The sequence below is a fragment of the Danio aesculapii genome, chromosome 15 (genome assembly GCF_903798145.1).
Source record: "Danio aesculapii chromosome 15, fDanAes4.1, whole genome shotgun sequence".
Classification (NCBI taxonomy): Eukaryota; Metazoa; Chordata; class Actinopteri; order Cypriniformes; family Danionidae; genus Danio; species Danio aesculapii.
In genome coordinates this window covers 11,525,056-11,548,371 of record NC_079449.1, presented here as the reverse complement: position 1 = coordinate 11,548,371, position 23,316 = coordinate 11,525,056, and the positions used below count along the sequence as shown (strand labels likewise).

The 23,316-nt window shown below is 35.0% G+C and overlaps 1 protein-coding gene across 2 annotated transcripts in view; it reads right to left on the bottom strand.

Moving 5' to 3' along the window:
• kmt2bb (lysine (K)-specific methyltransferase 2Bb) overlaps window positions 1–22,468 on the bottom strand; it is a 90,512-nt gene extending 68,044 nt beyond the window's left edge. For both annotated transcript variants that reach the window (XM_056473528.1, XM_056473529.1), the window contains exons 1-6: window positions 22,109–22,468; window positions 12,594–12,672; window positions 9,013–12,294; window positions 4,753–4,952; window positions 2,813–2,917; window positions 1,694–1,850 (exon numbers count right to left, since the gene is read on the bottom strand). In XM_056473528.1, the coding sequence (XP_056329503.1) occupies window positions 1,694–1,850; window positions 2,813–2,917; window positions 4,753–4,952; window positions 9,013–12,294; window positions 12,594–12,672; window positions 22,109–22,417 (4,132 nt within the window). In that variant the 5' untranslated portion in view covers window positions 22,418–22,468. The remainder of the gene's footprint in view (window positions 1–1,693; window positions 1,851–2,812; window positions 2,918–4,752; window positions 4,953–9,012; window positions 12,295–12,593; window positions 12,673–22,108) is intronic.
• Between the last annotated feature and the right edge of the window lie 848 nt (window positions 22,469–23,316).

Below are 23,316 nucleotides of genomic sequence, written 5' to 3'. Positions count from 1 at the left end.
TTGGAGCTACGTCACAGCGATAAGATCCTTGTGTGAATTCAAGCGTGTAGACAATATCTCTACCGCCGGGTACAATGTGACGTCTTTGAGCTTCCAGAATAAGTTTATGAGAAAGACTTCCAACCTATTCCAGACCACCAATCAGCGCTCTTTATTATATATGAGATGCTACTTCATTAATATGCATGATAGCTTCGAAGACTGTTCTTACCGGTTACAGTGTTCAGATGGCAGAGAGACGCCATGTTGTGTTGCCAACCGTAGTTTAAACAAGTGGAAGAAAAAGAATTGTTTAAAGACATGAGTCAGTGTTGTATTTATAAATGTGCTGCTAGGAAGGTTTTGTTTTCAATTTCTCACTATGAGAGCGCAGCTGGACTCACGTGTGGATTACAGTGGTCTGCTAACACGTGACAAAAATACGTTAGTAAGGAACATTTTTTACTCAGAGAGCTTTTCGCATCTGGAAATGGTGAAATCCGGATTTGCGACTCCTCTCCTTTTAAAAAGACGCGGCTCCAGTTTGTGTTGATTGTCGTGTCTCTACAGATTTGGTAAGTGCGTGATCAGTGTCTTTATGTTTTTTCAGAGTTAGTTATATGGCAAAGTTAGTTAGTATCGTTAGCAGTACTCTTTCAGTTTTTAAAGACATATCTTAGCCAAAATGATTAAGTTACTAAGTTTACAGTATCTTAATATCACTAGAATATTATGGATTGAAAGATCCTCTGTGAATGCTGCTCTCCGAATGTAAACACCTTGATCAAACAATTACTGTTGTGTAGAATTTTCGCCGCATTTTGTGACATTTGGCTTTCTGATGCTACTTACAGAGTGCATCTAAGTTACCGTGAAGTGCGGAGGTTTTTTTTTTCTCCCATTCGTTGTGCGGTATCAAACATTCCATTAAAACTACACTGGCCCAGCAGTTCCTCGCATACAATATCTCGTTTGTCACAGGGGACATGCATGAAATGTTCCTGTATGAAAGTGCTGAACTGCAGTTAAAGTCGACAAATTAATAATTTGGAAAATAATTCGATTACTGATGTCCTTGTAATAATAGTCACTGTCTTTCTCCCCTGCATCTGTGTGTTATTTTGTCTCTGTAAAAATCAGTGTGTGCTCGAACCGAAAACTCCCATTTTTATGCAAACCCTTGACACTCTCACCAAAACAGAGCTGGACTCACCCACTTTCCTGACTTTTTTCAAACTAGAGATGTGAAAACACCCAGCTGAAACAGGGGGGTTTCATGGCCCTTTAAAGGGACAGTTCACCCAAAAAAAGATTCTATCATCATTTACTCATCCTTTACTTGTTCCAAACAATTTTGAGGTTTTTTGTTGATTGTTTTGTTAAACACAAAAAAATATATATTGAAGGATTTTGAAAACTTGTAACCATTGATTTTCATAATAGGAAAAACAATCCTATAGAAGTCAATGGTTACAGGTTTTCAACATTCTTCAAAATATCTTCTTTGGATTCAACAGAAAAAGAAAGCCTGAAACACGTAAAGGATGAGTAAATGATGACAGAAATTTCATTTTTTGTGTTAACTATCCGTTTAATACCTAATGGAAACTGTAATGCACCTCATCTCAGCATTTCGGAATAGATAACGGAAAATGCACGCTTATACCAAGAGTAAACATTCGTATTCTCCAGTAAATACAATAAGTGATGGTACCTTTTTCAGCAGGTGAAGGTGAAATGTCTGATCTCTCGTGCAAAGGTAAAGCACTGAGTCGTGGGATGTCATCAGGGATCATGGCCCGAGGCTGACCCAAAACCACAGCTGCAGCTCTGCATACGTGTTTAATGCGAGGTCCTCCTCTGGCAGGCTCCTTATGGAGAGATTCATAAAGTGTAAACAAAAGAACTGACAAAGAAAAACTATTATTATAATGACTTGTTCACGATCGTGATTGTCAAATTTCCATCTAGTTACTGCAATTAAAATACTTTTCCCACTGAAAAAGAAAGAGATTACTGCACATTTGTAGGTATTTTCATAAGATGCCAACCATCAAAGACTTCAAGGACAACACATACACATAATACACTTCATTGAACATGTACACAATGCCATCACCTATATACTATATAACTGCAAGATAACTATGCTTATATACATGTATAACTTTAACTGTTAAAAAATATTAGTTATTAGTACCTAATAAAGTTATGGTAACTAATAATCTTAGCTTTTCTGATTATGATTGTAATGCACTAATGTGCACCTTTTGTAAAGCTGCTTTGAAACAATAATTATTGTAAATAAAAGCTCTATACAAATAAATAAATATGAAATAGCTCCTTTAATATACTTGCCTTAAATACTATAAATACATTCGACAGTTCTGTATAAAGCAAGCGAGCAAGTAGAGTGATTGTGTTCTGCCATAGAAATATATTTTGCAGAATAATTCTTTAGGTTTACATTTACATTATATTTACAGTCTATAATATCATAGAAAATAATTAGCACTGCTTATGTGTATTGCCTTTTCTTGTTGAATCGCTGAATGCCTCCTGAATTGTAAGTCGCTTTGGACAAAAAACATCTACCAAATTACTAAATGTAAATATGTGTACTTTTTTTAATAAACTTACCCAACACTGTGTACATATCTTTATTTTGTGGCAACCTAGTCACCCACTGACCTAGACAAGTCTTATTTTGGTAATCCTGAAGGACATTAACACCAACAGACACAGACAGGCATCATACTGTTCCTGTGAATTGGCTTTAGTATGGCAAAATAATTTTTTACTTCAATAAATTTAGAAAAAAAAGCGATAATACCTGCTCTGGAGTAGCTTCATTCTTGTTGGGACAGGCCTTTTCAGGCCTTTCTTTCGGTTTTCGTCTCTGTCTTTTTGTTGCAGTAATTCTACCCTCTGGCAAAAGCTACCACAAACAAGGTGTGAAAATAGATTCAAAAATATTAATAGCAATTCTATTAGAGATACATCCAAAAAGCATGAACTGGATCAATTCTAATACACTACCATTCAAAAGATTGGAGTCATTGAGATTTTTATTAAAAGGTGTCTTTCTTCATTTAACCAAAATATGTACAATGACCAGAAATGTTAATATAATAAAAAGTTTTTCAATGTTAAATATTTTATTTTATTTGAATTTTCCTAAAACTTCTTAACCCTTGTGTGCAGTTGGGAATGTTTTCATCCACTCCTGGGTGCTTTTGAGTATTAATGTGGCTCTGTGTTTCAGCAAATAGAATGATTTTTAGGGAAAAAGCTTTGGGATTTTTTTTAAAACTCAATACACTCTGAGCAAATTTACTACCCTTTCATTATGTTTGGAGGCTTTTTTTGCCTCATTGAGATTCATTATAATGACATTTTTAATTGCAAAGCATGAATATTATTCAGGGCTCAACAATAAGGACTGCCCAATGGCCTGGTGCCAGCGTGAGAGATGTTTGGGACCGTAGACAGGAACGTTACTAGCCCAATCGGGCCAGTGTAGCCTTGTCACTAAAGTTTAATTTGCCAATTGCATGCAAATAAATTATTTATTTATTTTTTTTTTAATCGAGAAGCAGTTTGTGATTTCAAGCCTCTAAATGCTACCTTCTCTGTGATGTTGTAAAAACCATATTGCTTTTCGGTTTCTCTTATCTGATTGTATGTTATTGGCACGTTATTTTTTCCATAACCTGTACAACCAGTACAGTGAAGAGACGGCAGTATGGCGGCAACATCAAATTATGAGGCTAAATGAAAACGTGTGTTTCTGATGTCTTGGAAGCAGACAATTACGTGGGTACAACACGACAAAAAACAATGAAGTGATGTTTTGCACAGTATGCTGTCAGTTTGACAGATCAGCCACCTTTTGTTTTGCGATAAAATACCTGTACATTTTCCATACTGGTATTTTTGTTTGCATAACACACAGAATTTTGCTCATAATACATTTATTAATTTTTTTTTAATATTTAAACTCTAGACTCACAGATATTATTTAAAATATGCGGCTAAGAAATAGCTTTTAACTTTTCTTTTTTTTTGATAAGACCAGTGAAGATTTTTGCAGATCAGGTAAAAATCTGAAGCATTGGTCCAATCAGTCCAGTTGAAAAATCCTTAGCGTTGAATCCTGTTATTATTAAAATGCATTCTTGATTGTGGCTGGTTTTCCCTGTTGGGAAGAGGTAAAATATGTCATTTTTAACTGTTGATCATCAGTTACAGTGCAAAAAAAAGCTTAGTTTCTGGCTTTTATATGGAGTATAGTGTGTGTGTGTGTGGGTGGGTGTGTGTGAGTCTAAGAAAGACCTTTGCACTTACCTTGATATGTTTGAGAAAATCAAAATAAGCAGCTCAACTCGCAGAACATAGTAAATATAAATGTATTAATGCACGCACACTATAATCTGCTGTTTTACTCCACAGAATTCTATATAAAATCCAGTGCACAGGCATCTAATGGTTTAACGCTGCCGACTGATGATCAACAGTAAAAATTACACATTTTTACCTAATTAAATCAATAAATTTCATTATGAAGGATCTCAATGGGGAAAAAGTGCCACTAACATAATGAAAGGGTAGTCAATTTGAACAATACACAAGCGAATTCATCATTAATTCAAAAGACACATGATCCTTCAGCAATAATTGTGCTGATTTAGTGCTAAAGAAACTTTACTTATTATCAATATTGAAACCCCATCCTTGCTGAATCAAAGTTGTCATTGAGATGAACAGACTCACCCCAGATGATTTCAGCTGTTTCTGCTGGTCTATTTTGATGAGCTGAACCTTGGCTTTCTTGAGGAGGTTGAACATGCGCTTGTTGGCTCCTGTAAGGCGAGGGCGCTGTGAGGCGTTTTTCTCCTCAACATCAACAGCGTGTTTCTCAGGATCCTCAGAAACTGGTGCTTTTGATTCCATGAGATGCAACTTATCAAAGTCTGAGGAACAAAAAATATGGCGGGAGTTGTTAAAACCAAAATACTGTCAGCGCTTTTGAGTTAAATATATGTAAAGCTCTATTCGGACTGTTCCTCAGGGGGACGTAAGAAATTGTTGGTTATGTTTGGCAATTTATCTGGTAACAAAATGACTATTTCTCTCACAAAAATCTCCAGCCAAATTACCTACTGTATTTGATGAATACTGACGTCATTTGATGATTGAATTGCCATCTAAATCTCTCCCAAAATCCTTTTTGGCCACTGAAATGCACCGTACGCATTCACTTCATGATAATTTGCATCAGAAAAACCACATCTCGTGTTTTAAAACTGTACACTTGCATTGGTGAAGTGTTATAAATTTAGAGTCCGCCATCAGCATCCTGTTTATTATTGACTAGCTATGAAAAGCTGAGTTGAGTTTGAGTTGTGTTGAGGTCAATGTCATTGGCTGTTGCCATGACGATCGTGGCAGCACTGATTCTGACGCCCCGTGTGAATCTAGCATGAGTTCGATCAGGGTTAGATGTGAACTGCACAAATGTAGATCTATCTGAAGATCCCACATATAAACACTAGCATCCGACCAGGCATGTGAATGATCATGTGAATGACAAGTAGTTCCGGGTTCACAGGCTTTACAAACACAGATGTCCACTGCAAAATTATCTTCATCTGAAAGCATGTGCTCAATTACTGAGAAACTATGGAGATTTTTCTTTTTCTCGAGAACTAATTACCATCCGAATAGGGCTTAACAAGTTATTTAAAATGAAAATACCTAAAAAGTTGTAAAAAAAAAAGTTATTACATTTATAGTAACCCAGACTAAATACATTTTATGCGAGTAACTAAACAGTATGCTGGTCCCCATTAACTTATACAGTATTATTTTAAATACTATGGTCAATGGGAACCCATCAACTATTTGGTTCCACTTAATTGACCCAGCAACTGTTTGGTTCCACTTTCATTGACCCAGCAACTGTTTAATTCCACTTAAATGACCCAGCAACTGTTTGGTTCCACACTCTTCAAAATATTTACTATGTTCAACATAAGAAACTCAGAGGCTCTGAACAACATGAGGGTGAGTAAATGGTTTCAAATTTTCTTAATGTGATTAATTGCTAAAAGGTTTATCATGGTATATGGTTTTATCACAAAACTGACCTGCAAAAAGGTTACTTTAACTGGTATAATAACAAAAAAAAATGTGTTTTATTGCTTTATGTATGGATATATATGTTCAGAGTAGCCAAATTAAATAGCAAAAAGGTTATAAAGTACAACAGCTAACACTTTACAATAAAGTCTCATCAGTAAAAATTAGATAATGGTACTACGGAGGTCAGTGGAAACCCAGAAATAGTTTAGTTCCACGTTCATTGGCCCAGCAAATGTTTGGTTCCACATTCTTCAAAATATTTACTATGGTTAACTTAAGAAATGCATACAGGCTCTGAACAACTTGAGGGTGAGTAAATGGTTACAAGTTCTCTTATTTAATTGCTAAAGTTTTATCATGGTATAGGGTTTTATCACAATATTGACCTGTAAAAAGGTTACTTTAACTAGTGTAATAACAAAGAAATTGTGTTTTATTGCTTTATGCATGGATATGCATGTTTAGAGTAACCAAATTAAATAGCAAAAAGGTTATGAAGTACAACAGCTAACACTTTACAATACAGTCTCGTCAGTAAAAGTTAAATAATGTGTTAAAATCAGCAGTGAGAAAACAAAACATTACAGTTAATATGTTATTATTCATTTTAAAACACAACTGAATTTTATTGGTTATCAACTCCAATTAATAAAAATATTACACCTATGATCTTAATGTGTTATTAGACATTACCTAAGAAATTTACATCACCTAAGATTAATAAAAGCTTTTAAAGTTTACACCGTGAGATTAGGTTAGGGAGCCTTGTTGCACAGTGTTAATAAAATACAACACCCCATTCACAATAAATAGTCACAGAAATGTCAATCAGTATTTTTAGAATGTAATAGGACAGATTAAAATGTAAAAATTATCATGCTTAAACTATTAAGCCAACCAAGCATTGGTCACTATTATGAACACCTAATATTATATTGTTATATTATAAGCTACAAAAAAAAATAAAAAATTATTCACTGTATTTTAAAGTGCCCACAACATCAATACTGTGCATGTTCGTTATCATGATATATTGAATAACTGAATATCGGCATATGTCTAGTATGGCAATAGGAATAAAGAGAACAAAAATACATATTGATGACTGTTAAAACTTATAATTGACCCTATGCTCTCTGTTTGACTGACAGGAAATCTGACCAGTCACAATGCTGATATTATGTGTTTGCCATTGCTATTTTCTTTGACAAACAAATCATACATTGGCAAATACATTTTATTAAACTACTAGAATTATCATATTTTATACGTAACTAACAAAAGAAAAAAAAATAGTAGTCAATTGACAATGATAATCTCCAAAATTAAACCAAGAATGGACTTGCTGTGCTTCAAAACATTGCACCTACCCATCTGAATAGGTAAGGTTAATGTTGAAATTAAACAATTGAATAAATTACTATTAAAAAATTACACGTGTTGTCAAAATGACTGTTTATATAGGCCTACTGGTGTTTGTGTGCAGTGTTTGTATATTTAGAACCTCCTCTGAGGATAGTGGGTGTTGCGAGTCACAGACATTGTTATTTTGGGGGTTGTGGGCTGAAACATTTTGAAAACCCCTGATCTAGATGACTGTTTTAAAAGGTTACATTGTTGGGTATACAACTAGCCAAATGAAATTTTTCAAATGTTTAAATATGCAAAACTGTTTGCCAATGATACCAGTGGGAGTTTACTTTTGAGTCTACAGCCTGTCACACCTATTCAAACAATGGTTTACCCTGTAGCTATAACTCAGTCTTTATTTAACTTACTTAATTTCAAGTCACTTTTACATCCTGAATATCAATCATTTGAATGCAGACGGTCGGTGTATCTTTTGGTCATTGGATTTTCATTTTAGAAACAGATATTGAAAAATGAAAAACGAGTCGTTTTTTAATTTTGTTTTAAAATTAAAAAACGAACATTTAAATTCAATGCATTTTTCGTTTTTGAATTTTAAAACGAAAATTTAACAAAAAAAGACTCGTTTTTCGTTTTAATGATGAAAAACTGAAAAACAAAATTCAAAAATTATTTAATTTTCATTTTTTATTTTGAATAACAAAAACTAAAATCACCGGAAAACAAAAGCGAATAAACACTTGTTTTTTATATTCCGAAACCAGATAAGCAGACGCATTTACGATGACGCAATGCTGTCCTACCAACACAGGCTAGCCTACTATAGGCTATTTTTTTTCCCACTTAATATTGTTATAAAAGGTATTTTCTTGTGATAACAGGATTTTGTTAATACATATTTTCCTCATTGAAGCCGGATATATAAAACAACATAATTGATGACATAAGCATTATTTGCATTGCTGAACAGTTTTCTGAAAATAAAGTTTATTGTTAAAATCACTTCCACTTCAGGATTGACAGTAACATTGGACATTCGTTTGGAATTATTGCCCATCTCTCTGTGTTTTTTATATAAAAACAGAAGTAGGCTATTTTTTTAATAATTTCAATTTATTTATTAAAAATCTGCTGCTATATTTGCACATGGCTATATGAAATTATGCATAGACCCACACACAACTCATCTGCAAGCTGAGTGATAGTCCGTTTTTAATTTTGTTTTTCCACTTTTCACAATGAAAAAGAAAAACGAGCCATTTTTTTGATTTTCGTTTTAAAATTCAAAAATGAAAATCAAAAAATGCATTGAATTTCAATTTTCGTTTTTTAATTTTAAATCGAAAAACAACGCGTTTTTCAATATCCGTTTCTAAAATGAAAATCCAATGGCCAAAAGTTACACTGACCGGATATCATGAACTGACAATGGGGGCGCAACTGTTGGTACCAAAAACTTGTCGGACATTATGAGTAAGAAGACAATGAAAGGTTTCGATAAATAAAGTCATAACCTACCTTTGCATTTATTGGGTAGGGAGATGTCTGTATGAATTGAGAACTCATCTGGCAGGTCATCCTCTTGGATGTCTTTTGCCTGGTGTTGTGCCAGAAGCTTGGCACTCAGAGCTCGGACACAGATGGAGACTTTGCGAACAACCCCAGGGGTGTTGAGATCCTCAATCTTGAGTTTTGCCTTTTCCTTCTTCATTTCTCTGAGAGACTTTATGAGACTGGCCCCTTCCTCCAATTCCTTTTTCGGTGCCTTGGCAGGAGATGATACAACTTTGCTTATTTTTTCCTTAGGGATCTTTTTCTGCCTTGCGAGACTCTGTTTGAGTTTAAGCTTTTTGTATAACCTTAATTTTGATGATTGCGCTTTGAATTTTGTGGATTTCTTCTTTTGGACGGGATCAAGAAATGAGTCCATTGTAAAATCTTTGGCAGATAGCAAAGTCTCCAACTCCTTGTCAAGATCTTCACCAAAGGAATACACATCCTCACTGGCAGGCTCCAGAACTCCCCATTTAAAACCTGGATCTCTGAGTAGTGATCGTCTTTTCCCAGGCTGCTTCTCCTCACTGAATAGCTCTATGTCATCAGGTGATTTAGGTTTTGATTCCCATGTGGAAGACAAATCAAGATCGATTTCACTCTGATTGTCCTCTTCATCCTGAGACTGAAAGCATCCAGGTTCATCTTTTTCACTTGAATCAGACTTCTTTGATTTTGGCTGCAGACCAAGCTTCTTTTGGGAATTCTTACGGGGAAGGTCTGACATACCAAGATCATCCATAAACCTCTTTGGCGTTTTGATAACCCGAGATGATCGGGCACTAACGACCGGCATTATGAAATGTCTGATGTTTTTCACAATCTTCGCTTTGTTAGGTTGAATGTCTTGATCTTGGTCTGTTTTCACATTGACAGAATCTATTTCTTCTTGACTGGAAAGTTGGTCTTGGCTGCTGGTGTTCTCCAATTGCTTTGATAGGAGTTTGGCTTTTTTCCGTCTAGCCTCCAATGACTGAATACTCGAAATCCTTTTCCTCTTGTACTTTGTTGCAAATAAACCAACAAATTTTGGCTCTCCTCCTACAGAGTCTGTCGTTGGTGGGCAACCATCACTAAGCTCAACCAACACCTGCTTTTGCAATTTTTGATTTTTTACCCGTCTTCCAATTAAAGACCTTCGTCTACGTTTGGCATGTTTTATGCGCCTCTTTAAAGGACGAGGTACCTGTGGGTGATCTTTCACAGAAGGCTCTAAAACCAAAACCTCTTCATTTTCGGTTGAAGGCGTCTCGAGCTTTATCTCTGGCTGAGGTTCTGTCACAGGTAACAGATCTGTTGAAGGTGCTTCAACGGTTTGTTCGATGACCTGAGGTTCGGCAGCTTCAGGTAATGGTTCAGTAGTTGGTGGAACTGACCGTTTACCTTTTTTGGGTGTAGTTTCCTCTAAATGCCTTTTTGGTTTGGATTCAACAGGTGCTGGCACTTCTGTTGGCAAAACCAGTAATTCCTCCACCTGAGATTCGGTTTCAGTTGCAATTTCATAATCTGGGTTTTCTTGAGAAGGATTAGTTCTGCCCTTTCGCCTATAAATAGTCCAGTGTCTATGTCTTGCACGCTTCTTCCGGGCAGCGCTTTGACGTAGCTTATTCCTTACTTTGCGCTCAGGACTAGTAGTAGTTTTTTCCAACGTGGTCTCACTGTTTTCCAAATGTTGATGGTCTTCGACCTTTTCAGGTTCTGTTATTTCAGGTAAATTTGTAACTTGCTGAATTAAAAAAGACTGCTTTAAACTGTTGTTTTTACCTGGTGAGGAGACAACTTTGATTTGAAGTGGTGGCACAATATCTTTATTGATCAGATCTTCTGGCTCTGTCTGAGTGGGCTCTTCTGGATGTGCTTCAATTTCTGATCTTTCGAGAACCTCCTCATTTCCTTTTTCTGGGATTCTCTCATACTTCTCAACAGCAACTGGGTTTTCAGGGCTTTCAGGAATTACAGTACTGGCAGTGTTTTCTACTTTTTGTGACTCCTGCAAAGAGTCAGTTTCTAAAGTGTTGGAAGGAGCAGGGGCAGGTTCTGCTTCTTCAGAAACATCTACTTCCTTGTCACATTTAGGAGGAAGTTCTGCTTCTATGCTGGGACTTTTATCTGCTTTGCTTGGACTTTTTTGAACTTGAGAATCTTGGGATTCGATTTCTTGGGTTTTGCCGAGATCCTCTTGGATTTGGGGATCTTGGGTTCTGCTTAGATTCTCTTGAATGTGGGAATCTTTGCCTTTGCATTTCACCAGTGTAAGAGTCCACACAAACTTGCATCGTTTCTTGCGAGACCGGGCTTTGGGGTTTCGTATTCTGGTCAGTTTCAAACCAGGAATTCCAACAAAATCATTGCCGAATGCAAGTTTTAGAGGATCTTCAGCTGAGTGGCCATGATCTTTTGAAGATGGATCCTTATTTCTTTCAGATTCTTTGCGATTTTTCTTTTTCTTCTTCTTCTTTTTTTTCTTTTTTGAAGGTGACCTGGATTCATCAATTGTAGAGACCTCCAACTGTGATTCTGCTAAACTCTGGTCTCCAGGCTCCTGTGGAACAATTGAAGACCTTGTGCGTTGTCTCCTAATCACAAGCTTATTTACCTCTGATCCCTCTTGTGCTGACTTATCAGCAGGTTTTGGCTCCTTATTTTCACTTGGCAGTGGATTCTGACACTTTCGAGTTGATTTCCTCAGCTTTAATTTTTGGTCATTGGCCTTTTTTTCAGGTTCTGTTTGCAGAGTGGATTCTAATTTCTGGTCAGCAGATCTTCCTCTCCTTCTAGTACAAACTTCCACCTTTGTATCACCAGCACTGCTTTTACTAACTGGTGCTTTTGTCTTTAATTTCACATGAGCACTTGAGATTTGGGCACACTGACTCTCTGTAACTTCAGTTTTGACTTCCTTCGGTCTTCTTCCAGGTTTTCTCCGCAACGTTGGTACTGTAACCACTGTCTTTTTAGCCACCAGCTTTATTGTGATCCTTGGAGTTGTTTGGGTCTCTCGTTTTCTTGACCCCCTTTTTCTCCTGGTGGGCTTCTCTATTGTTCCATCAGCATCATCACCCCCACCGCCACCACCACCCCCATCATCTACTGATGTGTCCTTTTGAGACTCTTGACTGTGGAGTTGCTGAACAGTACCTGAATCATTCTGAGGACCATGCGAACCTGTGCTTTCTACTAAAGGAGACACTGGAAGAGTCAACCTTTGACGTATCCTCTTTGACGACTTCACTGAAACACGATCACCTGAAAAAGATTGAGTTAAATTATGTTCAATTTACTGCGGGTAATTAAAACAGAGATTCAAATATTAACACCACATGCTACAGTAACTATCAAACAGAGACTAAAATAACAACATGTATCTTGTAAAAGAACTGCACCAACAGTTTGTATCCTATAGTATTCTACAGACTCTGAATTGATGCTCTATTGCACAACATTTTTTACTTAAAAAATAGTAAGGCTCAAAAAAAGATAAGCAAACACATTGACAAGACTTTTGGAGATTCTCTAAATAATTTAGCATCTGAAGTCACACTTACGTTTACATGGATTTCGTCCAGCACGAACTGGGATGCTGCGGTTTTCATTTCGAACTTCAAAGCCTTTAAATTCAGATCCCTAAAAATCAAATAGAAGAACAAATTTTAACACTTTTTATTTAAGTGTCCGTAAATTGTTTCATATGTATATGCTTCTTGTTTGCAGTCTCTGTAATCCTGGATGAAGTACAACTAAAGCCTTGCTCACACTTTGAGATTTCAAATTCACAATTTAGTCATCTGAGAACAAATTTAGGAAATAATAAAAGATTCCTGACATCATAGGCTAAAATCTGTGATCTTTGATTTGACATGTTCAAAGACAGCCACTTAATGCCCGTTGAAATCAGATTTTTCCTCTGATAAATTTCAAGCAGTGTCAGAATGTTTCAGACACTTTCCTGCAGTTTGACAACAGCTGCGATGAGCTTTAATCCAAGAACCAATAGGAGCACCAACTTTGATGACACAGTCCATGTGACAATTCAGATGATCATAGGAAATATCAAAACAGTTTTTTTTCTTCCTGGTTTTATTATTGAGACACGTTGGGTGCGAAATTGCCGCTACAGATTGTTTACATTTACGAAAGTGGATGACGTCAAACTCGGGCTGTGTTTTCTTTCGTGTTTGACTTATCTTATTGTCACTCAGTCTGACTTTATGACAGCTGAGATCTTACCGTGTGACATGGGAGCCATGTTCATGCAGTCTGACATGCAATAATCGTTACAAAAATATTATAAACAAAATTATAAATAAAAATCGCATAGTGTGAGCCGGCCTTAATTTACCTCACTATGTACTGTAATACTTATTATAAAGTACAAAAGTTTGCAGTAAGCAATTTTTGTTTAAAGAAACTATTTTTTACTTAGCAAGGACACCTACAATTGATCAAAATAGCATTTAAGACATTTACGATAAAATAAAATATTTCTATTAAAATAAATGCAATGTTTTGGAACATTCGAGTCATTGACCAACCAAGTCTTGTGATTTAGAACGTATAAACACAACTATTTTCAACATTGATAGCATCAACACTGATGACCAAGCTAGCATTTTAGAAAGGCCATGTGACAGTGTAGACTGAAGTAAGGAATGGGTATTTAAGAAATTCTTAAGCAGTAGCTTTGGTGATGGGCATAAAACAAGACAAGCAGTGAATTTGCATGTTTCTGAGCTATAATACACTAATACATGTTTTAAGAGACCAATGCACATAATACTATAAAAGGTTATCATTCATAATGGTTCTGTGACTTGCTTTATAGCAAAATAAAGACATCACAGAATATGTGAACATATTGTCAGAGATTCATTTTGGTAAATACCCAAAAATAAACAGAATACTTGAACAAAGCAATGCTTGTGGATGACAAAACATCAAAGTTTTGGCCTAGATTAGGCCTTACAAGTGTTAAAACACTGAATTGTAGAAGACATAAGTCCTTTATTCTTGTTCCACACTTCACAGAACACTGCTCGTGCCCGAAAACAAAGAAAGAACTGAAGTGAAACAACTCAACAATTCTGTTGTGTGAAAAAACACAGCTGGAACACTTCTGCTGTTAACCACCCGAGAGAACTTGTTTATAAAATGAAGCATTCAATGTTTTGTACATTATGTCTTTCTTTTCTTTTTCATTCTTTTATAACCTTTTTTTAACATGTTTTAATCTGTTCTTACTTATTATTAGTTTTTATTTTTCTTATACTTGTCTCTTTTATTTCTGTTTATGTAAAGCACATTGAATTGCCACTGTGTATGAAATGTGCTATATAAATAAACTTGCCTTGCTTTTCCTATTATGATAATGCCCTCATGTAAAATACAGTTCACTAATACACAATCTCTGTTATTTATATGTAAAAGCACTTTAAATACATGCACAGACCAGTATAACGTCCCATAGAGAATCTTACAAGACAGTACAAGTTGTAAAATCTGCACAAATAACCGAAACCGTAAACTTCACAGAAGTCAATGTACAGACAATAACTCTGTGTCTATTTTTATAAGAGGCAATCGTCGAAGCACGTCTTCAAGCCCTCAAAGTCCACAAAACTTTGACCTTGATCATTTTTTTTTTTCATTTCAGTTGCATGTTTCTGCTCTGACAACACAACACGGAGTAACCATAGCACATTTCCATGCCAATGATACATGACGCGATGAGAAACAAGTGCATAAAAGCTAGAGCATATAAGTTTCCCACACCTTATGACCATCAAGTTCACACGACTTCCTCGTTGCTCGAGATTACTGGATAAGAATTATCGAAAATTATTTATTAAAAGCAGTTTTTGATTTGAAAGCCAGTTGCAATTATGAAGACACATTACTATTTAGCAGCTACAGAAATTACAAAATGCATTAGTATTGTTGTACCAATTTTTGTCTTAAGACAGAGCAGGTTATGAATGCAAAGTATCATTATATCAAATACATTAATCTACTTTAATGAACAAACTTAAACGTTAATTAGTCTATAGTGTCTACCCTGATGACTAAAATCACACTCACTTTCTGACTAAAGTTTTTACACTTCATAGGCCTGTATGTTGGGAAATAACTGTCTTTAAAAAGGTAGCCGGTTTAATCATTTGTAGCCTTGTGCTCAAAGTATTTACAGAACAAAAAGAAACGTACAACTAGGCATGGCCCGGTATATGATTCTGACGGTGTGATAACCTTGGATAAAAATATCACGGTTTCACGGTATTGTGATTACTGCTCTAATATATCTTCGTTTTAAATGTCTGGGTAAAAAAACAAAAGCCTTTTGCCCCTTTGAACACAATACATTTTAATTTGTGAAACATTCAAAATATTTTGAAAAGGCAAACATGTCAGATTAAATAATTCAAATGAATCATTGACTTCTGCTGTTTTCATTTGTTTCAAAAACACAGATTTCTTTACAATTTAAAACGGGACCTTTGGAAATCTTTCAAAGACATACTGTTGTCCTAAAAATCTTTAAAAAAAAACTAAACAAAAAAAACCCCATTAAAAACACCTTACATATACCATAGGAACGGTATAATAGAAAATGTAAGCGGTTTTAAAACCTTGACTTTTCCAAACCGCGCTATACCTTAAAAACGTTTATCTTCCCATGTCTAAGTACAACCCACCTTTTAGCTAACCACCAATATTCTTTGAGCAAATTATGGGATTAATGTTCAATAAATAGTAAAAACTCTGGAAAATGATTATGTCCTCATACACTGAGTAGGGCTCCACAATATATGGTTTTAGTATAGGGTTGTCACGATACTGGAATTCGATACCAATCAGTACTTAAATTTTAAAAACGTCCATTTCCCGCGAACATTTAACACGTTCTTAAACAGCTCTGATTTGCCATTGTGTTCACGTGATTGGCCGTGAAGGTCATCAGTTCACCAAACTCACCCCTGTTTACTGAGTGTAACCACAGATACTGGGACACCGGAGCATTTTAAAGCTGCGATTCATCAGCGGATCGCTCTTATGTCCGCTTATAAACAAACCAGCTGATCAACGTGACTTTGAAACGCATTAGTGTCCCTGTATCTGTGGTTACACTCAGTACACAGCGGTGAGTTCGGTTAACTTAAGACCATCGCGGACAATCACAGTCATTTCTGTTGAACATGTAAACACAATGGCAAATCAGTGCAGTTTAAGAACGCGCCCAACACTGCTCAAATGCTCGCAGGAAATGAATGCGTTTAAAACTTCAGTACTGATTGGTATCGAATTCCAGTATCGTGACAACACTATTTCAGTATCGATATCGCAATGGGTGCATTTGCAATAGTCACATCGAACAATATGCAACGTTGAGTTGGTATTATAGTCGACCAAAGTCCACAGGTCAAAACACACGAGATATGTGAAGACACTGCAGAATCTGACCATAATAGACTGTTTTAAGGTCTGTGACAGTGTGATTATTTTAATAGAGTTTAAATAGCGCATAAGGAAAGATTAATTTTATTAAATTATTTATATGATGAAGATTATGCAATGTTATTTTAGTCAATTTATGTGCCTGAATACTGTTACTCTGCCCAGAAAAGCATAAAGTGTGTTTATTTCACTTAAATATTTGCTCCATTGTGTTATTTATGACCATATTTGTTTATCACATTCATATTACAATAAATAACGTATAAATATATTTATATTTCACTTCCCTACAAAATCATCCAAATCTATATAAATAAATGACTTTCCAAATGGAACTGTTTAAGTTGCCTGGTGAAAGTGTATTTATATCGCAATGTACAGTTAAAGTCAGAATTATTAGCCCCCCTGTGATTTTGATTTTTTTAAATATTTCCCAAACGATGTTTAATAGAGCAAGGAAATGTTCACAGTGTGTCTGATAATATTTTTTTCTTCTGGAGAAAGTCTTATTTGTTTTACTGTGGCTAGAATAAATGCAGTTTTTAATTTTTAAAACACCATTTTAGGGTCAAAATTATTAGCCCCTTTAAGCTATATTTTTTTCGAAAGTCTACAAAATAAACCATTCTTATACAATAACTTGCCTAATTACTCTAACCTGCCTAGTTAGCCTAATTAACCTACTTAGGCCTTTAAAAGTCAGTTTAAGCTGTAAAGAAGTGTCTTGAAAGTGTCATCATGGCAAAGATAAAATAAATCAGCTATAAGAAATGAGCTATTAAAACTATTATGTTTAGAAATGTGTTGAATAAAAATCTGCTCTCCGTTAAACAGAAATTGGGGAAATAAATAAACAGGGGGGCTAATAATTCTGAAACTGTATATCGCAGAGAAAAAAAGACATTGCAATGCCAAATTTATTTCAATATCATGTATCCCTAACACTGAGGCGTTTTTCATCATTACAGCCACTAAATATAGTGTTAAACTGTATTAGAAAATTTACAGTAAACACTATTAGTGATTAGAAGTGAAACTGAGATCTTTGCATATTAAAGCGTTTTTAAAAACCGCGGATTTGCCATTGTGTTTACGTGCTCAACAGTGATTGGCCGTGAAGGTCATCAGCTCACCGAACTCAACACTGTTTGCTGAGTTTAACCACAGATGCAGGGACATTGAAGCCACAATTCATCAGCAGATCGCTCGTAAGTCAGGTTATAGACAAACCAGCCGATAAACGTGACTTTGAAATGCTCCAGTGTCCCTGTATCTGTGGTTACAATCAGTAAACAACGGTGAGTTCCGTGAACCGACGACCTTCACGGCCAATCACAATCATTTCAGTTGAGCACGTGAACACAATGGCAAATCAGCGCAGTTTAAGAACGTGCTATACAGCGCTCAAATCTTCGCAGGATACAGATGTTTTACAATTTCAGTACCAATTGGTATCGAATTCCAGTACCGTAACAACACTATATCAGTATCGATATCGCAACGTGTGCATTCGCAATAGTCACATCGCAAGATATGTAATGTTGTGTTGGGATTATAGTTAACCAGAGTCCACAGGTCAAAACACATTAGATTTGTGGAGACATTGCAAAATTTGACCATAATAGACTGCTTTAAGGCCTGTGATTGTGCGAGCATTTTAAAAGAGTTTAAATCATTTTAATAGCGCATAAAGAAAGATTAATTGTGTTAAATTATTTATATGATAAAGATTATACAATGTTATTTTACATTTTATTAGTCACTTTCTGTGCCTGAATACTGTTAGACTCACCCCAAAAAAACAAAAAGCACTGTTTATTTCACTTTAATATTTGCTTCATAGTGTTTATGACTCTATTTAGTTTATTACCGGCATATAATAAATTACATAAAATATATTTATATTTTACTCCCCTACAAAATCATTAAAGTGGATCTAAATGAATGAATTTTATTAAAGGAACTGTTTAAGTTGCCTGGTAAAGGTGTATTTATATCGCAATCAGAAAATAATTGCAGAGAAAAAAACCATTGCAATGCTAAACTGTTTCAATATCGTGCAGCACTAACACAGAGCCGTATTTCATTATGACAGACACTAAATATTGTGTTAAACTGTACTAGAAATTTTACAGTAAACACTATTAAGGATTAGAAGAAGTGAAATGGAGATACAATTGGATTTTAAAGAATCTGCGTGAAAATAAACCTGAAAGAGGATATGGGGAGAAAAGCACAAATGCATTCCAGTGAATTACTTACTGTATGGGAAACGTTGTAAATTAAATTGAAAGATCAAACCACAAATTTGCAGTTTATGTTTTCTTTTCTAATAAGGAGAAATGTAAATAAACAGGAGGAAATATTGAGCATTATACTTCAGATGTCTGAAAATAGTACAACTTAATCTACAATTTATCACGCAGGCTGATGTTTGAAAAAGTCAAGGTTTAAAAAGTGACAACATTTTCTGCTATACCATTCCTATGGTATATGTGCGATGTTTTTAATTACATTTTTTTTCTTTTTAATTTTTATAGGACAGCAGCATATGCAGCAGAAAAGATATCAAAAATGTGGCTTTATATTGTAAAGAAATCAGTTTTTTTGAACAAATGAAGACAGCAGAAGTCAATGATTAATTTGAATTATTCAGCCTGACACGTTTACTGCTCCAAAATATTATAAATGTTTCTTAAAATAAAATATATTGTGTTCAAAGAGGTAAAAAGGTTTTGTTTTTTACCAAACATTTAAAAAGAGCATATTTTAGAGCAGTAAGCACAATACCCTCAAATTGTGAATTTTTCCCCCCAAAGTTATCATTCCGTCAGAATCTAATACTGGCCTCTGCCTAATTATAAATAATTATTGAATAACAAATTAAATTGTTTTCACAGTTTTTAATGGAACTTTCCCAAGCAGTAATAGCTCATTAGAAAAAATATATATATTTCTAAAATGTCAATTTTTGAGGATCTCTATTAATATCAATATTAGGGCTGCACAATACTGGAAGAATTACACAGTGCAGTATTTTTTAACTCTTCTGTATATATTGTAGTATGGATACAATTTCACTAGATGAGTTGAATAAATGTTTGTAAAGAATTTATAATTTTAGATTCTGTAGGGGATGATTCTGTAGGGGAGTGCATGAAATATAATTCAAATTTATTTGTCTAGCACTTGAGCACAATAAGTTTTATATAATAAGCATAGTATTTATATTATTAAGCACATTATTTGTAGAATAAATGATCTACAAGCATAGATAAATTCAATAAAGAGAAATATTTTAATTAAATATACAGTGTTTTACTGTTTTCCGAAGAGTCAAAATGTATTCAGGTATAAAGTAAATGAATAATCAAATGTAAAATAATCCTGCATAGTTTTCGTGAAAAAAATCCATAAAATTAATCGTGATAAGTTTCAAACAGCACATTTACTTAGGCCTGAACGATTTTAAAACCCTCACACAGTCACAGGTAGGCATGGGCCAGTATTAAAGGTTTGACGGTATTGTGATCACTGCTCTAAAATACATTCTTTTTAAATGCCTGTGTAAAAAACTCAAACATTTTTCCTTTTGAACACAATCCATTTTATTTTGAGAAACATTTATAATATTTTGGAGCAGTACACATGCCAGGCTAAATAATTAAAATGAATTATTGACTTCTGCTGTCTTCATTTGTTTCAAAAACACAGATTTCTTTACAATTTAAAACAGCATTTTTGATATCTTTTTGCTGGAGATGCTGCTGTCCTAAAAAAGTAAATAAAAATTCTTACACAAACCTTGGGAGTGGTATAGTGGAAATGTTTGGCGGTTTTAAAACCTTGACTTTTCCAATATACCTTGTAAACCAAGTATACCTTGAAAATGGTTATCGTCCCATGCCTAGTCACAGGCTTTAAAAAAAAAAACACTTGCAAAATGATTAATTGTAATCCAGACTCAACATTGCAAATACTTGTGATGTGACATTTGCGAATGATCAGATTGCGATATCGATACTGAAATGATTTATTGTGCAGCCTTAATTAAGACGACTCGCCAGTCGAGTACTGACAAACTTAAAACATACATGATTAAGTTCACATTCAAACAGGATGATGAGGTCATTAACAAAACTTTAACTATTTTTGATTAAATTAATAAGGTTATAAAGATCATACGACTGGCATATAAAAAAACAATTATGCTAATAATATATTAAGTTACACTCAAAATATACATGCAAAACATTTACTGCTTAACCACAAAGAGGAATCTTGAAACAATGACTAAGAGATGTCATCATATACTAAGATTATGCAAATGAAATTATATTTGGGTAATGAAATTTAATTTTACTAAAAGACCATTTTAGGAGCAAGTAAATAAATGTAATGAATGATCAGAAGGGAACATAATGTGAATAAGTTCTCTGGATGAACATTTTTAAGGTGAAATTACTTGTAATCGCTAAACAGTCTGTATAAAACATATCAATCTCTGTAACTTTTGATTTCATTTGACAAAAATAGCTTAAGGGATGAATAACTGCTCGGAAAAAACTGAATAAGCAAAAACTTTTACTGTAACTTCTGATGATGACAGAAAAAAAAGTTACATCCTTCTGGGTCTTCCATGGTCTTCTTGTTTTCCAATGCAGATATATAAAGTGTATTATATCTGTTTACATTTACTTACATATGTGAAATTGGCCTTTTTTTATTTATTTCACTTTAATTTATTGAAACTGCTCAAAATAAAGTAAGCTTAAGAACCAGCATGTGTCAATGCCTTATAAAAACACTCAATAGCAAATTTAATCAATTCAAAAAGCAATTTTCTCACAGCATTAGCAGATATTTGTTCTTGCTTTAATATTAATGTACTTCTCTCAGAAAACAAGGCTTAAATTCTTTATTTTGCATCTCACATATCCTAATTTGAGGATGTTTTGTATTGGAAAACAAAAACACTGTTTACTTTTTCTGTGCATGCTCCATATTTAATGCCATAACTTTCTAAATAAAAGACTTTCTGCTTTAACTTGAGCCCTTAAATTCCGGAAGAATGAATGAACAGTTCTCAAGACCTGCAGAGACGCTCCACATAGTGAAACTCAGCTTTGCATTGATAAAGTCACGGATATATTCTCAGTCATGCAGTGACTTTTTAAGCATCAAACTAACATCATTGTTCCTCACTGCAGGTGATCCAGCAATGAATGCTCTTATCAGCAATCTGTCACAAAATTAAGTCCAGCAAACTGGGTGTTGCAACTGGTGCATGTATAATAAAGACAATATGCATGCATGCATGTCCTAAAACATAAGACCAGTTAACGCAGACAGCGCTGTTAATATTCAACAAGCCCAACTATATAAATTCAAACAAATTAAAATATAACCTGAGCCTTATTCTGCTACAAGCTACAATGCTACAGTAACTGCCCCCCCTCCCCCTCCGTGTTTTAATGTAACGCTTTAAACAGCAGTACTGCGCTCGCGCTACTTCTCTTCTTATTCCTTCCTATGAAACACACGGTCACATAAAACTGCTGAATTTGAGCACTGCGACAAAAAACAAGGCGGTTTCCAGCTCCGCACTGACCTCTTCGCTCCCACTCGAGCTGTATCCAGCCTCCCCCAGGCGCTTGTAGCTCGCCTCCAGCCCGAGAAGGCGTGAGAGAGACTGGTCCTCGTTCGGCGCGAGCACCAGGCAGGTGGGCCTCGGGCCTCCGTTGGCGGAGATCTCGTCCAGATCTGTCCCGCAGCGGCCGAGCTGCCAGCGCTTCTCCGAACGCAAACGGCTCCGCGACGACCAAGGCCGACCGGGGAAGCGACCCCGAGCCGCGCCCACGCCGCCTGCGCCCACAACGGCAGCCGCGGTTGCTGATCCGCATCCCGCCGCCGCCATCATCGCATCAACAACAACACCGATAGACAGAAACTCAGGCTGCGAGAAGAGGGAAAGCGCTGATAGGGAGGGGGGGCGGACGCGCGGTGCACTGTGGGAACTGTAGGCTAGTGGGAATGGATGCAATGCAGTGCGCGTCCACAACGTCGATCTAGATACGACTGGCATGAAAAATATTGTTGTTTATATATATATTTATATATATATATATATCACAAAGAACGATATATAGTAGTCAACAAGCGAATCAAAAAGGTTTTTCAAAATTGACTGGAATGAGTGTTGTTGAATAGTTTTAGGACATTTTAAAAGGTGTTGACTACTGTTTATATACTGTCAAATGTTGATTGAAGTATTTAATGAATTTTAATTATAATTTAATGAGTGAGTTGACGTTTTTTATTTAATTTTTTTTTTTTGGAATCGATGATAATTTTTACTTTTTATAAATGCATATAATGTGAACATATAATATGTAAGTGAAAGTTGAACCGATATAAGAAATCCTTTGTACCAGTTTTAGTTAGTTTATTTAACAAAAGTTTATCTTAATTAGCATTATAATTATTGTAACTACTGTATATTGCATTGTTTTTGTTGTTTGTTGTTGTTGTTGTTGTTGTTGTTGTTGTTGTTTTGGAATGTCTGCAGCAATATGGTGATGCCCATGAAAAAAATTCCTGTCAAGGACAATAGTTTACCACTACTACTATATTAAATGTGTAATTATAACATTTCTGAGAATTTACTGATTTATTGACCAACCTAACATAGATATGTATATTATTTATTATTTACATTAAATAAAATTGGCCTTTTAATGTTTTAATTTGTTTTAGAAAGTTTGTTATTTATTTAATTCATTTGTAAATATTTTATGTTGATTTTGAATACTTATCATG